Source organism: Canis lupus, chromosome 21 (assembly GCF_048164855.1).
Source record: "Canis lupus baileyi chromosome 21, mCanLup2.hap1, whole genome shotgun sequence".
In the NCBI taxonomy this organism is placed as follows: Eukaryota; Metazoa; Chordata; class Mammalia; order Carnivora; family Canidae; genus Canis; species Canis lupus.
Window position 1 is genome coordinate 4,399,173 of NC_132858.1, and position 15,790 is coordinate 4,414,962.

General features: G+C 54.2%; 2 protein-coding genes across 2 annotated transcripts; both read right to left on the reverse strand.

Moving 5' to 3' along the window:
* Positions 1-4,250: 4,250 nt before the first annotated feature.
* LOC140612435 (histone H2B type 2-K1-like) lies at positions 4,251-6,343 on the reverse strand. The gene has a single exon (XM_072789921.1). It carries the CDS (start codon positions 4,729-4,731, stop codon positions 4,480-4,482), a length of 252 nt encoding a protein of 83 aa, XP_072646022.1. The 5' UTR covers positions 4,732-6,343; the 3' UTR covers positions 4,251-4,479.
* A 137-nt stretch (positions 6,344-6,480) lies between these two features.
* Positions 6,481-9,758, reverse strand: AP5B1 (adaptor related protein complex 5 subunit beta 1). The gene is made up of 3 exons (XM_072789919.1): positions 9,692-9,758; positions 9,182-9,349; positions 6,481-9,078 (listed from the first exon to the last, which is right to left on the reverse strand). Exons 2-3 carry the CDS (start codon positions 9,329-9,331, stop codon positions 6,598-6,600), a joined length of 2,631 nt encoding a protein of 876 aa, XP_072646020.1. The 5' UTR covers positions 9,332-9,349; positions 9,692-9,758; the 3' UTR covers positions 6,481-6,597.
* Positions 9,759-15,790: the final 6,032 nt, after the last annotated feature.

Here is a 15,790-nt window from a genome sequence, read left to right on the forward strand (position 1 = left end):
GTGTGATCCTGGGGTCCTGGGATCCTGGGATTGAGTCGTGTCTCCTCCCCACCCCCATTGGGCTCCTCCCTCTGCCTGTGTCTCTGCCTCTGTGTGTCTCTCATGAATGAATAAATAAAATCTTTAAAAAATATTTTGAAATCTAATAGTTTTATGAGGATATGTCTCAACATTGGTTGTTATGGGTTAATTTTTCAAGGTTCCCAGCAGTTCCTTTCAATTTGCAAATCTGTTGCTCTTGGAAAGTTTTCTTATATGTTAAATATCAGCTCTGGTTCATTGTTTGGTTTTTCTTCTGGGACTCCAATAATACAAATAGAATTTCTTCTTTGACAATCTTCTGCTACCATTATTTTGTTCTGACTTCTACTTCTTTATCTCATTTTTATTCTCTTCTTTGTTTCTCTGTCTTTCTTCAGTGCCCCTTATTATACATTTATTTGAGTCCATTTTCCCTTGGGCATCTTATAATGTAATCTGTATTTCTAGATAATAGTCTGTTTCTTCCGTTTCTCTCCTGAGTTCAATCAACCTCCTTCATTCTTTCCTAGGTCTTATCTATTTCTATTTAAAAATTTTCTCATCGTAAATTTTGTATATCTTCAAACACTTGTTTTGAGTATATTTAGTTATGTTTAGAGTGCTGTGTTCAGCTTTTTTCTGCTTTGAGGCTGTTTATTCGGGGGGGGGTGTAAAATTTCCTTGGTTGATATGTAATGAAATACATTTTTTGATATTTTGCAATAACTCCGTATGAACTTGCTAATCTTTTCTTGCTAATTTCTGTGGTGCTGGGTGTTTTATCCTTACTTTACTGATCCCTCTTCTGCCAATACTGCGAAGTCCAGATGCTTTCATGGATTTGTTTGGAGAGTGGGGAAAGAGTTGTGTGTCCTTTGATTTTGTCCTTTGTCTAGCAGAGCCATGACATTTCTCCATTTGCTTCCCCTTTGACAGCCAAATATCTAAGATACTTCTTTCTTCCTTTTTGCCTGGTGCTCTCCCCAAATCTGTGTGTTTCAAAGACCATTGCTCAAATCACCATGTACTTTGAAATCCATCCCTTGTAGTCAAAGCTCTGACCTCTCCAGACATGTTTTCACATTTTCAGACTTCAGGTGGACTCCGTCTTTCTATGAGGTCTTCCATCAAGCATAGGCCATCACTAGCTCCCCTCTTCTCTTCTGGTTTCTCTGCCAGTCTGCCCAGGGCCCTGCAGGGTGAGGCTGGGCAAGGATGTGGGAGATGGTGCGCTGTCACTTGTTTCTGTTTGTTTTTACTTACTGGTACTTTTAAGTTTGAGCATTGTATCTTCAAGTTATACTAAGGGTTACTTGGTTTTATGTAAATGTATCTTGCTCTTCTCTTTATTCCATATTATTTTGGGGAGGGGGAGAGATGGGAACCTGCACTGCTACCATTATTGTATCAAGCAATCTGAAGTCTCTCTCAAAATATCTGCTTCTCATCCCTCCAGCTCTGGGCCTTGCTAGTTTGGAGTCCTTGGTACCCAAGCATGAATGCTGATGGACACAGCAGTAGTTCTTTTGAACTGGAAGGGAAGACCGCTACCTTGTCGTTTTGCCTTTTTCGTGCCTTGGAAACAACAGCTCCAGAAGGATGATTGGTCCTGGTGATCAGTGAAGAAACTGTTGCTGCCACACAATGGAAGCAGAATCCCAGGACTGCCAGACCCAGCGATAACATTCACTCAACAAACTAAAGACACTCAGTACAAGCAGACTTACCAAGGACTCACGTCTCTCAGGGATGAAGGCCACTTTACTAGATAAAGAGCCTTCCTTGAAGGTTAAAAAAAAATAGAGTGGATTGTAGGAGAAACAAGTTATAAATACGTCTAGGACTGAGAGATAAAATACAAGATGCCCAATTACATCTGAATTTCTTAGAAACTCTTTTCTTTTGGAAGAAGTTTGTCCTAATGTTTGGGACATACTGATACTAAAAAATTATTTGTTGTTTCTTTGAAGTTAACGGGACGTGCTGTACAATATTCTTATTTGCTAAAGCCCCCATTATGGCCTTGTAGCTCATTCCACCATACTTTCTTCCTTGCAAGTAAAATATAGCTTAACCAATATTCTTTCCCATGCCTTTCCCCAGTGTCATATAAAGTACGTTATTGATGATTGCCTTCATAATCCAGTGTTTGTTACAGTAGATTGAGATGTGATTGTGACTCAACTATCCAGCACCTCCACATCAATGAACACTTCCACAACTGCCATGCCAGGGCAAGAGAGGGCCAGACGCTGAGTGCTAGCAGTGAGTGTTCTGCCCCAGAATCAACACTCTACATTCCATTAGCCAGAGCTGAACTCCTGGCCAGGCCTAACCTCAGGGAGGTAGGGAAGGGTATGGATGTACCTGGAAGTGGAGAACCAGTAACTGGTGAGCATTGGTGACATCCAGATGGGTGGCCAGTGGCTGATGGAATTTGGGGTTCTTCCCTCTTGGCGAAGAAGTCTTGGTTGTAAGAGGGGTTGGTGGAGGAGCATGTTGCTGTTGCTATGACCTTCAAGAAGTTTAAATATGAGCAGAGGTACATGGACACCGAGCATGCAAAGGGGTAGACTGTGGTGGATGTCATGGGCTGGCTCACTCATGTCTGTCCCTACCCTCCTAGGCATGCTGAGAGGAGGCGAAACTAAACACTTGAATTACTTGGATATCTCTTAGTCAAATTTAAGTACATGCATGCCTTAGGATTCAGTAATTCTGCTCCTAGTGTGTACCCCAGGGGAAGTGTCACACAGACACATGAGGGGAAATTTGTTTGCCATTTACTGAATTTTTTTGAAGTTAATTTCTAACTTCTTTCACTGATAAATGAAGAAAAGTATTGCACCTTTTGAAATACACCAAATGGATTGAGTACGTACTTAAAAAACATTTTTTCCCTGTCAGTCATTGTCTTATATGCTTAGCATAGATGTCCAGCTTAATAGTGTATGATAACAGTGTTCCTAGAACACAACTGAAGACCTGGTGAATTGAAGAAATGTGAGAGGTGGTACTCGGAGACAGATGTCTATGGAATGATGCACATCCTCTTTTAAGTTGGGAGAATGGAGACCTGCTTCATGAAGAAGCTGGAGGTGGGGGTGGGGGTGGGGAGAACATTTAACAACATAGGGACCAGTCAGGGGAATCCCCTTATGTCTGTTTTGCATATGAGGAACCCTAGAGTAGCCCGTTAAGGCTCTCTGGTTTAATAAAAAAATCATGGAGTCTTATGAAGACTCTTCATAAGTGTTAATAGGGATATTATCCACTTATTTTGGTCGCAGTTTCCAATTTTTAAAAATATTTAGGTAATCTTCTCCCCCTTCCCCAAATCCTAATTCTTGTAGATTCATTAGTGTTGAACCAATGCTTTCTCATGTCTCAATTCTTTGTATATGCATTCTTTTCAGATGTATTAAACAAACAAAAAACCCTTAAAAAAAAAACAGAAGTCGCACAGTCTCCTCTTGCTCAATGTCCTTTATTCATCAGTTGGTTGAGACTAAAATGGAATCGACAGGGATCAAGCTTTTCTTTTTTTTTTTTTTTTTTTTTTTTTTTAAGATTTTATTTATTTATTCATAGAGACAGAGAGAGAGGCAGAGACACAGGCAGAGGGAGAAGCAGGCATCATACAGAGAGCCTGACGTGGGACTCGATCCAGGGTCTCCAGGATCACGCCCCGGGCCGCAGGCGGCGCCAAACCGCTGCGCCACTGGGGCTACCCGGGATCAAGCTTTTCTAATACTTAGAAGTGTTCTTGTGACTCCAGGACAGCCTTCTTTGCCTGCAGACACGTGTGGCATATTTTTTAAGTGAATTTAAATTATTTTACTTGGCATTCTGAGGAGGTAATTTTACAGGACCTCCGGAGATATGTGGAGACCCCCGGGGGTGTCACAAATCTAAGATTAGAAGTCATGGCTGTGAACAAAGAAGTCTGTTACGTTAGTCCAGACATCTTAGGGGAACTCAAAAATGTTTATGCTTCAACTCCCAATAAAAGCCCAGGCTTGCCTTTCCAAATCCTGCATCTCAAATAAACTTTCCCTCTTCTGGTATTTATACAAAACAAAAAACAAAAAAAACTTGTCCATTTAAGCTTCATACATAATTGGTGATATGCCTCCTGGATGTACTAAAATTTGCTTTCATTCGCTTCTGGACTGGCCGAGAAGGGAGGAGATGGTTATTTAAAAGAGAATTCCCTATTTATTTGACAAAAAAACAAAAAACAAAAAACAAAAACAGTTAATATATTAATGTGAAATAAACCCTGTTTGCACCTTTATTTGTTTGCTGAAAATGTGAAGTAGTAAAAACGAAGTGACTGGGAAAAAAGAAAAGGTGGCTATGAAGACCTACAGTACGATGTTTTTTTTGTTGTTGTTGGTTTTTTTTTTTTTTTTTTTTTTTGGAGCAGCTCACTCTTTATTAATGGAAGGCCCTGGGTCACTTGGAGCTGGTGTACTTGGTGATGGCCTTGGTGCCCTCAGATACAGCATGCTTGGCCAGCTCTCCGGGCAGCAGCAGACGCACCGCCGTCTGGACCTCCCGGGATGTCAGTGTGGTCCGGCCCGAGTACTGGGCCAGCCGGGCAGCCTCGCCAGCCAGCCATTCAAACACATCGTTCACAAATGAGTTCATGATGCTCATGGCCTTGGAAGAGATGCCGATGTCCGGGTGCACCTTGTAGATATACATCAAGTAGGTTTCCTTGCACCGGCTACGCTTTTTGCACTTCTTATCGCCAGAACCACGGCCCCTGCGGCCCCTGGACTGCGGCTGCTGCCCATGCTCAGCGCCCACCCTCCTGCTCCTCCTAATAGGAGGTCCACTGTGGCATATTTGTGGTGGGGGTGGGAGAGTCAGAGGCCATCTGGGGCCCTTACACAGGCCCTTTACCTCAATCTTACACTAAGGATTAACACTACCTCCTACATCTGAGGACATTTTCTAGACTTCCCTGTGCTTGAGGTCTGTGGGAGACATATGGCCTACTCACTGGATGCCCTCTGAATGATGTGGGCAGAGGAAACCAGGCCGGGGCCATTTGGCAGCTTTGGGAGCTCAGCCCTTCTGTAGCAGTGCCAGCACGCTCAGGTTTCGTGGGTGTCAAGGGGCGGTACTGGCAGGCCCACCCACGTTCCGGGGTCCAGGCCCAGCATCTGGGCACTGAGAGGAACTGGACTGCAGGCAGGGTGGTCTATTCTGGAACTTGGCAGTGCCGAGGCTGGCTCCCGGAGGCACCCCTTCTCTGGCCTTCCCAGACACCTTGGAAGTAGTCAATTATCTTAAATCCCTGTCTGCTGCAAACAGCTGGACAAGCTTGTTTCCTAGAACCAACCCCTTCCTGATTCACATGTGCCTCAGATCACATGAGTTACTGCCGTACCTCAGCCCTTTGACAGACCTCCTGACCTGACCTGCACCAGCCCTGCTTGTCCCAGGCCCTGCTTCCCGTTCCCATCCTGCCACCATCAAGAGGGGAAGGAATGGCTTCCAGGAACCTGTGGGCTGGGAGTCTGAGGCAGGGGCCACAGAACAGACCCTTCGCCAGTAGAACAATTAGGCCCCAGCCCTCGGTCCTTTTCCGCCCAGCACTGCAAATGGCCGCTCCTGCAAGCTCCCGAGGGCTGGCCCAGGGCAGGGAGGCCTGGGGACTCGGTGGCCCTCTGGTCCGTACAGGTTGCGCTTTGACGATGTGGCAATAGAAACCTGGTCCGAGATGACAAAATACGATTGCTAACCAGCTGGGTGACCACAGGAAAATCATTCAACCCCTCTGGCCTACAGATTTCCTCATCTGTGGGGCCCTGCTAGCTGTTGCAAGCACGAAGAAAGGCAGTGAATGTGGAAAATACCAGCTCAGTGCCTGGTAGCAGAGTCGGCCTCAAAATACTTGAGCCCAAACTATCTGACATGTTTGGAAAGAGGATGAGGGGGACTCGTTTCTCACCAGGAAGATTCTTAGGTCTGCAGGTTGTGTTGGGGTGAGGAAATGTCAGCTCATAGTTAGCCCACATCATGGGGCTACTCTCTCTTAGCTCCCAAACTCTACTGATGGGCCCTCCTAGATCTGGGTCCCGTCAACAGTGTGGAGAGCCCCCACCAAGGAAAGGGGCCGCTGCCGTCCTAGCCAGCCTGAGCTCCCTGGGGCAGGGACCCTACAAGCCTCTGGAACTGAAAAGCACTGGCCACTCGGTGAAGAGGCCCAAGTCCAGGAGGCTCGAGTTCCTAAGCTACTGCAGGGCTTTGGGCCAAGGCCCAACTCTCTCAGGGAGGCAGAGATAAGGGTATTTTTTCTCCTACCTGCTGGGCAGGAAGAAACTCTGGAACCCTGCACTAGGGGGGTATGGAGGTTCCTAGTCTAGAAGTACTCCTGGAGCCTCTCCTCCCCCGCCCCAGTGTGCATGCCCCCAACCAGGGCTCAAAAGAAAACAAACCAGTGAATGTCATCAGTGAACTTAAGTTGCTTGTTTTTTTAGGAAAGAAACCACAGGACTGTGTTCTGGGCCTCTGTGCCCTCCTTGGGCAAGCCCCTCTGAGGACCTGAGCTGGCATCCATGTTCAGACAGTGGCTGACAGCCCACGGAGGTAGTCCCCAGCCAAGGGCAGCACAGCCCAGTCATCTGTCCGCAGGGCCACCGGCACCCCGTCCACCTGGGCCGCCTCCAGTCGCAGCAGCAGTCTTGAGTTGGGGGGCAGGTGGATGGCCACATGGTAGCTGGTGGGGGGCTGGGCCACCACCACAAAGGGCTCCAGGTGGTGGGACACCAAGGCCTCCAGCCCCTGTGGTCCAAGAGGGCACCAGAGGCTACTCTCAGCGCCCTTGGGAAGGCAGGAGTCCCAGAGCTCCTCAAAGAAGCCCTGCTTGTCCCCCTCAGGGGACTGAGGAAAAGGCAGAAAAAGGTCAGCAAAGGTCACAAGCAGAGGTGGCAGGTGGGCGTGGCGTGTGAGGCCGCTGGGTGTGGTGTACAGGGCACGCACATCCAGATGCGTGGGAGCCGGGCGCCGGGGCTGCAGAGGCAAGAGCAGGGGACGGCAAGGGCGGCCAGGGTACAGGCAGGGCACATGGACGGCCTCCAGGGGTGCGTAGAGCTGTCCTTCCACACGGAAGCGTAGCTCCAGAGAGTACACTGGCTCTAGCACTTCCACCTGGAGCTGTAGCACGGGGACTGGGCCCTCGGCTCTGCGGGGCCCCACGCTTAGCCGAATTGGGGCTGGGGCCTCCTGCACCATCAGCGCAGCAGCAAAGCCCTGGTTCTCGGCCACCAATGAGGAGGCCGCGGGTGCGGCCAGCGAGGGTCCCAGGGCCACCCCCAGCTTGGGCCCCGCAAGGTGGGCCAGGAGGATGTAGTAGAGGCGTGCACGGTCCCGCCCGTCAGGGTCCTCCAACTGCCTGGCCAGTGCCTGCAGCAAATCGGCCAAGCCTTTCCCAACACCCGCCCGCAGCAAGGCCCGGCAGACCTGTAGCAGGGCCTGCTGGAGGTCCCAGTCCGTGCAGCGAGCAGCCGCAGCTCGCAGGAAGCCTAGGGTGGCACTCTGAGCATTCCCATCTGCCACTTTTGCCAGTATCTGCAGGTGCCAACAAAGAGCCTCGTCCTTGCCTGGCCTGGCCACCACCTCCTGCCGTAATACCACTCTCAGGGGCTCCCCCAGCTCAGGGCCCACCCTGTCCAAGAGATCCACAAAATGGGGAGCCAGCGCAGGCCGGGACTGGTACAGCTGGGCCAGTCCACGGGTCAAGGGTGTCAGCACAGCAGGCTGCATGGCTAGGCAGCGAACAACCAGGTATGAGGCCTGGAAGCAGAGAGTGGCCAACGCCCGAGGGCCCCCATCCAGGGCTGCCCTCTGCCGCAGGCCAGCCAGTAGCTCCTCCAGGTAATGCTGGGGGCTCCAATCTTGGGCTTTCTCCTCCTTTTCTTCATCGTCCGCACAGAGCAGGCAAAGCAGATGCAAGCGGGCCAGGAGGGCCATCGGGTCATGCAGGAGGCTGGGCAGGAGGCCACGGCATAGCCGGGGCCCGAGCAGCAGTGGATCGGCCTCCTCACCTGTGGGGCCTAGAGGCCAGTTCTCCGGGAAGCTCAGCAGGCAGTGCAGGTAGAAGAGATGGGCGGACAGGGGCAGGGCTGGGTGCTGGGCAGCCAAGGTGAGCCGACGGAGCAGCAAGGCCTCGTCCTGAGCCGTGAACAGTGCTTCACCAAAGGCTGCCTTGAGTGCCAGAATGGCATGCAGCAGCGTCAACTGTGCCGTGCCCAGCAGCCGTACCAGCTGTGGCTTGAAGAGCACTGGAGGCTGTCCCCGAAGACCCCGCAGAGCCCAGCCCAGCAGCCACAGGAGCTGGGCCTGAGCCACAGGAGTGAGCAGGTAGGAGGTGTCCAGGAGCTGGGCCACGGCAGCCCGCAGCTCCCGGGCCTCCTCAGGACTGGGCTCCAGTACAGCAAGGCCACACTCCTGCACCTCAGCGGCCGGCCAGCCAGGTGCCTGGGGCTGCAGGTGGGCAGCCCCCTCCTCAGCTAATGCCCAGTTCCAGGGAATGCCCACAGCGGGAGCATCCCCGGCCACGAGCAGGCCCTGTAGGCCAGCCCTGGCTCTGGCCTGTATCAGCAAGGCGTTGCGCAGGGCAAGCGCCAGCAGCAGGCTGAGCGGCTGGACCGGGCCTTCCTGCCCGAGCAGGCCCCGTAGCAGCCCCAGGCGGCCACCCAGCAGCCCAGGCTTGCAGCTCTCCAGCTCCCGCAGGCACTCGCACGCTGTGGCCTGCAGGGAGCGCTGCTCCGAGGCGGGGCCAAAGCCTCGCCCCAGATCGCTGCCGGAGGCCAAGCCGAGAAGCAGGGGCAGGAGCCGGAGGGAGGCTGCAGAGGTGGGGCCCAGCGCATCTCCCGCCGCCAAGGCCGTGGTGGCCGCCAGCAGCAGGGGCCGCCGCAGGGCCGAGGGCCGTGGGGGCAGAAGGACCAGGGTGTCCAACAGGGAGGTGGCGGCTGCCTCGGCCGCAGCGGTGTCCGGCCAGAGCTGGGCTGGGTACTCCAGGCTCAGGGCCAGCAAGGAAACCTGGGGATGGGAGATTTGGGTGGGAATCACGGAAATGAGGCTCAGGGCGCGGTGGACGGAGCTGACCAGATGGGCCAGGGCAGGGGGTGCACGCAGAGCCTACCTTGGTCTGTTCGCTCAGCTTCTCACTCCTCAGTTCGCTCAGCAGGTCACAACCCAGATCTTCACCCTCGGGACCGGCCATGAAGGCGGACGGGCTGGCCCGGAAGGCGCCCAGGCGCTGGGCCCAGGTTTCCCTGCTCCGGGGTCCCATGGTCCCGCACCCCGGTCCCTGCAAAGAAGCGAGGGAAGGTCAGGCCCGTGGCCGCCAGAGGGCGCCCGAGCACCTGCGCGCACCCCGAAGGGGCCACCGACACCCCAGGGCCGCTTCTCGAATCCCAGCTGCCCCCTGCCCCGCGCAGACGCCAGGGGGACCCCGCGCCTGAACCCCAAGACGAAACCGAGAGGTTTCGGGGGCGACTCCAGGGCGGGCAGCCAAGGGTCCCCGCGGGGCAGGGCCGCCGGCGCGCGGTGCGTGCCGAGAGCTCATTAGGCCGCCCGCCCGCTGCCGGCACCGAAACCACAGCGCCGCCCCGGCCCCCGGCGCCCGCGGTAACGGGCCCGGCGCTCTCACCGCGTCTGACTCAGCCGCCGCGGGCGCTCGGGCCGGCCGGCTCCTTCCGGGCGGCGGCGCGCGGCGGGGCGGGGCGGCAGGGGCGGGGCGGGGCGCGCGGCGCGTGGGCGGCAGGGGCGGGGCCGTAACGGGGCCGCTCCCCCTCCCGCCCCGCCGACAGGTGCCGACTCGCCGGTTTCGCCGGGGCTGAGTAACTGTCCCGCTGCGCGCAGCGCCCCTTCCCCGAAACCGCCGCAGGCCCGGGCAGAGCTGGTGGGGCTGGTGGGCCCGCGCTCCGGCTGCCGGGGTCCCGTCCGCGCGCGCCCTGCGATCCCAGGGCCTCCCACGGCTCGGCGCCCGCCGGGCCCGCGAGGATGACGACCAGCGCGCCCCCATCCCCGCGGGCGTCCGGGCGCGGCGCACCCTGCGGGGGGAGTGGGGTGCGGGTCTTTGGGCTCCCGGGGTGCCCGCTGCGGGGTGTGCCAGGTGCGGTCCCGGGGCGCCCGCAGGAAGCGCTGCTCGCGGCCCCGGCAGAACCGGTCGGGCGGGCGCCTCAGGGCTTGGCTTCGCTTCTCTGACGCCAGCCCCGGTCCCCCACCGGCTGGGCTTGGGGGCGCGGAGCCGGCGGCGCCGGGGTCACGGCGGGCGGAAGCTGGTGACCTTTGCCTTAGGCCGCACCGGCAGCCGCGCCAGGGTACAGCTGGGAGGGCAGCTGGGCAGGGCAAGGCCCTAATCCTGGATGAAGGCGGGAAGCAACGGGACGCAGACGTGCAGAGTGGCAGGGCCCGGGAGGTCACGGGGCTCACGCCTGCGAGCCCAGACCTGGAAACCGCGACCTCACCACTGAAGACCTAGGGCCAAGCAGGGCATCGACCCAGCATTCTTGAATTCCAGAGGGCTGGATCGGAGCTGTCTGGGGACACTAAGGGGGGCTTGCCTGGGGCTCCTGAGCTCTGGACTGCGCCGCAGATGCCCCATTGACAGGCTTCCAGGACCCAGAACTGCGGGGTGCAGGCCACACGGGCTACAGTAACACCTTTGGCTATAATTAGGCGGCTTTGAAGATGAAACAGACCTGAGCCCCCATGTTAGCGCTGCCAACCAGTTTCTCTCCTTTCTCCAGGCTTCGCGGGCCCCTCCCTACCCCATCCTGTTGTCCTCCAGATAGGAGGTGGTAGGGAGTGGTGGGGCAGAGAGAGCTGGAAATGAGGCTGTCTGGGTGCCCACAGTGCTGGGGATGCCAGGGGGATGGAGACAGGGATCCACCCCGAGGGACAAGTCCAGCTGGAAAGCCCAGTCCCAATTCCTCTGGGCCCTGGCTCCATAGTTGACTCACAGGCGGCAGCCCCAAACCACTTCCCTCTAGGTGCCTCAGTTTCCCCATCTATAAAATGGGAGTGATGACTCCCGCCCAAGGGACTTCAGGGTGGGGCAGCCTGGCTAATTAAACCTAAGATGAAAGAGGCCAGGATGAGAGCAGCCCTGGGAGGGAAGGCAGCTTGAGGGTAACAAGGAGCCTGTCTGGTTTCCCTGTCTGAGGCCCAGAGGGTGCTGATAACTACACACCCCTAGCCCTCACCACTCACAGGGAGGGAGGAATGATTATTAAACCTCTTTTACAGCTGAGGAGACAGGCTTCAAAGGGTCAGGAAATCTACCATTGGCTTTGGCCCTCATTCAGCCTCTGACAAGTCGCCAGCCTTTCTGAGCCTTGGCTCCTTGGGGTGAGGGGTCTGGAGGGAGGGAACCTGTGTTGGTTCCCAATGTGGTGGTGGGTGCATCCACATGGACTTCCAGGCTCAGAGCAACCTGGTGTACCCCAGGGATGGGTACCATTCACAGATGAGGCAACAAAGGTCCAGAGAAATGCAGTCACTGCCCAAAGTCACAGAGCTCCTAACTTCAACAAACAGCCCCCCACTGCCCCTGACTGGGCCGTCCTTCTTGCACCAGCTACCCTCAGCCCTCTTGGGTGTCCAAGTACTGGGATAGGCCTTCCCCTTACCTGCCTGCCCCCATGTCCCTGTGCTGTTCTCCTGTGGGAGGGTGGCACTGGTCTGTCTCCAGCACAGGCCAGACAGAGTTAAGCTCAGCCCACCAGCACTGAGGGCAGGAAGACTCCCTGAATCTGCAGTCAGTGAGCCTGCCCAGGAAAGTGACCTCCTGGCCCGAGAGGGCCCAAGTATGGGCTGCAGCCAGATGGCTGAGCAGGGACCTCCCCACTCCATGTTCACACCTCATTCCTTCTCTTTCTGATGAGTTTCCAGCTTCCCCAGTGTAGCCCAGCTCTGAGGGGGATGCCAGACACCAGGCTTGAAAAAGGGAAAGTCAGTTTCCGGAGGGGTCTTGAGCCTCAGTTTTCTCATTTGTAAAATGGGGACATAACCAACCCATCTTCCCAGCACTGGTTGCTCACTGGAGATATAGGGATGGTTTAAAATGAAAACATCAATAGGCAAATCTAGAGAGAGAAAGCAGAGTCATGGATGTCAGGGGTGAGAGGAAGGGAGGGATGGGGAACAACTGCTGTGTACAGAGTTTCTTTTGGGTGATGAGAATGTTCTGGAAGACGGTGGTGATGGCTTCATGACTCTGTGAAGATATCAAACCCCTTGAATTGTATACCTTAAAAAGGTGAATTTTATAGTATGTGAATTATATCTAAATAAAGCTATTAAAATGGTGTTAAAAGAAAGAGGTCCCTTGTATATAGGATTTACACTGGGTGGGGGGGAGGGGGACAGGGGACAACAGACAACAAACGGGACCAACCAAAATTTCACAGACTAAAAGATGCTGCAAGGACAACAGAATAGGGTAATGGGCTGGAGGTGGCTGGGGACAAGGATTTAGCTGGGGTGCTCAGAGAGGCCTCTCAGAAGAGGGGACACTTGCCTGGAACCTGAATGACAAGAGGTAACCAGTCATCAAGTGGGGGAAAGCATTCCGCGTGGAAGCCACAACGGAGGAGAGGCCTGAGCAGGGCCAGGCTCTGTCAGGCTGGGTGGATGATGGGCAAGCGGCATGGCTACAACGCACAGAACCAGCAGAAAGGGAGAGGCGCGCAGCCAGGAACTCAGTGGGGACCAGAGCGCACCAGGCCTCCAAGACCCTATTCCACCTGCCAGGGAGCCACTGCAGGGCTTCAGCTGAGGGGAGACAGCTGACTGGGGGTGTGGGAAGGGGGCTAAGGTTGCTCAGGAGGCTGTCTTGCGGCCAGGTGAAATGTGACGGACGGGTCTTGGACCAGGGCAGCAGCTGCAGGGATGGAGGTGTGGGCAGAGGCCGGATGATTTGGGTGCTCCCAGGAGTTGGCAGTGGGTTGATGTGGAGGGTAAGGGAAGAGGGGGACAGATGACTCTGGTCTTTGGCCCTGAGTACTTGGGAGCTGATGGTTCCAGTCTCTGCGATGAGGATGGAATAAAGTCTGGCGGCCACTGTGGAGAGCCTCACCTGGCTCCTTGGCCTCCTCCAGCAGGAACCTTTTGCTTCTCCCTGCACTGACCCAGAGGCTCCAGATGGCCCTGGAGACTTCCTCCTCGGGCTACTGCCCCCCAGCTGCGCCTAAGGAGCCTTCTGCCCACCCTGACAGCGGGAGGGTTGGGAGGCCCACAAGCCGAACTTAGCAGAGGTGGAGGAGTTGGTGTCCTCACAGCACTCATGGTTTCTCAGGGGCTTTGCAGCTCCGGAGGCTGTTGTTAAACAGGGCTGGAAGGGCCACTGTTTGAGCCACTCAGAAGCCTTGGTGGCCAGGGCACAATCAGCCTGCTTTAAGGCTGAATCCATTTTCAAAGGCTGCTAGACTTCCGGGCAAAAGCAAATCAACATCTCTGGACTGCTGTGAGGAACAGAGCTGGAACTAGGAGCCTGACTTTACAGATGCTTAAACTGAGGCCCTGATAGGTTAGATGGCTTGGCTTGAGTCCCCAGACACTAAAAGTATGGGGCAGCCCTTTCCTGCTTGTCCTCCCAGCACATCTCATGCCCAGAAGAACTTCTGCCTTCAGCCTCTCTAGCCTCCCTGCCACCCAGCCCCTGCTCCACCTTCACCCCCTCAGGGCTCCCCTACTAAGCTTTCTCTGAGAACAGGAAGGGGTTATTCCAAGCCTTCTCCATCTAACTTCTGCCCCAGCTCTCTCTGGGCTTCTCAGGCCAGAGCGCAGCACCACTGGAGTCGGCCACCACTCTTGGGGAGCGTGGTCCTTGCTCACTTGCTGGAGTTCTGCCTTCCTTTACACCCCCGTCCACTATGCCAACAAGAGAGGTCCACACAGAACACCTAGAATCAGAGCTCGTGGCTCTGTCTGCAGATGGCCCAGGCTACCAGCACCTCCTGCTTGGACAGTTGCAGTAGCCTCCTTGCTGGTCTCTCTACTACTCTGTTCTACCACAGCCGACCCCAAGGCTTCCTACCACACTGAGCCTCACATGACATGGCACACGGCCTCTTCAACCTCAGTTCCCACACCCTCCTATCTCCTCCCAATATCACCACCTCGTCTTTTGGTTCATCTCACATGCACAAGGCTCACTCTCACTCTGGCTCCTACCTTTTGTTCAGATCTCAGCATCCCCACCTGTCACCATCCCATCACCAAAGTCATGGATCTCACTAAGAGTTTCCTTTTTTTTTTTTTTTTTTTTAAGATTTTATTTATCTGACACACACAGAGGGCATGTGCATAAGCAGGGGGAGCAGCAGGCAGAGGGAGAGGGAGAAGCAGACTCCCCACTGAGCAGGGAGCCCCATGCAGGGCTCAACCCCAGGACCCTGGTATCATGACCTGAGCTGAAGCCAGATGCCTGACCAACTGAGCCACGTAGGTGCCCCTAAGAGTTTCCTTCTTTCTCTTTCTGCCTTGCATCACAGAATCATCAGTGCCAGGCAAATGGTAGGCTTTCGATATTTGTTGACAGAATTAAGGACCTAATGGATGATGTCTGACACTGTATGAACAGAGCAGAAGGTGCCTGCCCTCATCCATGAGGCTCACAGGTTAGCTTGGTGTTTATCCAAGTTCATGCACATTGTCTCGTTCCAGAGCTGCTAGTGAACCACAGACTACACACCAGCAGTCTATGGGGCAAATCTGACCCATAATGGTATTTTGACTCACCCACGGCCAAGTCCCGGGAGCTCCCAAATCATCCGGCCTCTGCCCACACCTCCATTCCCGCAGATGCCGCCCTGGTCCAAGGCTTGTCACGTTTCACCTGGTCACAAGACAGCTTCCTTCCATGTTTGTTTGTTTTAATTTGAGCCAACTTTTAAAAATTGGTAGATTTCAGGGACGCCTGGGTGGCTCATTGGTTAAAACTTGGTAGATTTCACATACAAATCTGGATTTTTGGCTTCTTTTTGAAAATGGACAGATGTGGCCACATTGGGTTTCTGTGCTCAAATGACATGATTGTCACTGCCCCTTTAGATAGACACATTCTCCACCATCCCCACTACTCTATCTCTTCCTGACAGCCAGTGTCAGTTGCCTTTTATCACCAGCCCTGCCCCGTTGCTTTCCTTATAATAAATTTACTCTGTATCCATGCCTCTACCAAAAAGTCAGAACAGAAAAGGCTGAATGGGTCACATGAGTCAAGAAAAAGAGATATTCATTCATGCAACAAATATTTATCGATAATCCACTAGTGCCAGGTATAGCTGTAGATACTGGAGACACAGCCTCTGGACAGCATGGGACTATCCCTCTCTCTGAACATTGTGTAACATTCTTTCCACAATTGGAGACATTTGAGTTGTTTCTCACCCACCTACTCCCCCAACAAGAAAGATTCCTTCTTGTCCAAGGTCATCTGTGAAGACTTAATTTCCACTAAGCACCTACTGTGTAACACGCCCCTGTCAGGGTCTGGTATAATGAAACGTTCAATAAATATTTGTTGAATTGATTAACCAAATTTACCTTCTAGACAGACTATTGGTCAATGTTGTTTCTCCAGGATTTATTCAAAATTCAAAAGGTAAGTACATAGTAGGTGCTCACTTCATGCCAGCTGAATAAAAGGGTGCAGGTAAGAATGGAGAACTGAGGGGATCCTGGGTGGCTCGGGTTTAGTGCCTGCCTTCAGCCCGAGGCGTGATCCTGGATCCCCGGGTGG

What these genes read in the sequence shown, in the direction of transcription:
- LOC140612435 (XM_072789921.1), bottom strand. Translation starts at nt 4,731, where the DNA reads ATGTATATCTACAAGGTGCACCCGGACATCGGCATCTCTTCCAAGGCC.
- AP5B1 (XM_072789919.1), bottom strand. Translation starts at nt 9,331, where the DNA reads ATGGGACCCCGGAGCAGGGAAACCTGGGCCCAGCGCCTGGGCGCCTTC. An exon ending in AGCTGAGCGAACAGACCAAG is followed by an intron (nt 9,079 to 9,181) that starts GTAGGCTCTGCG and finishes TCCCATCCCCAG; the next exon opens with GTTTCCTTGCTGGCCCTGAG.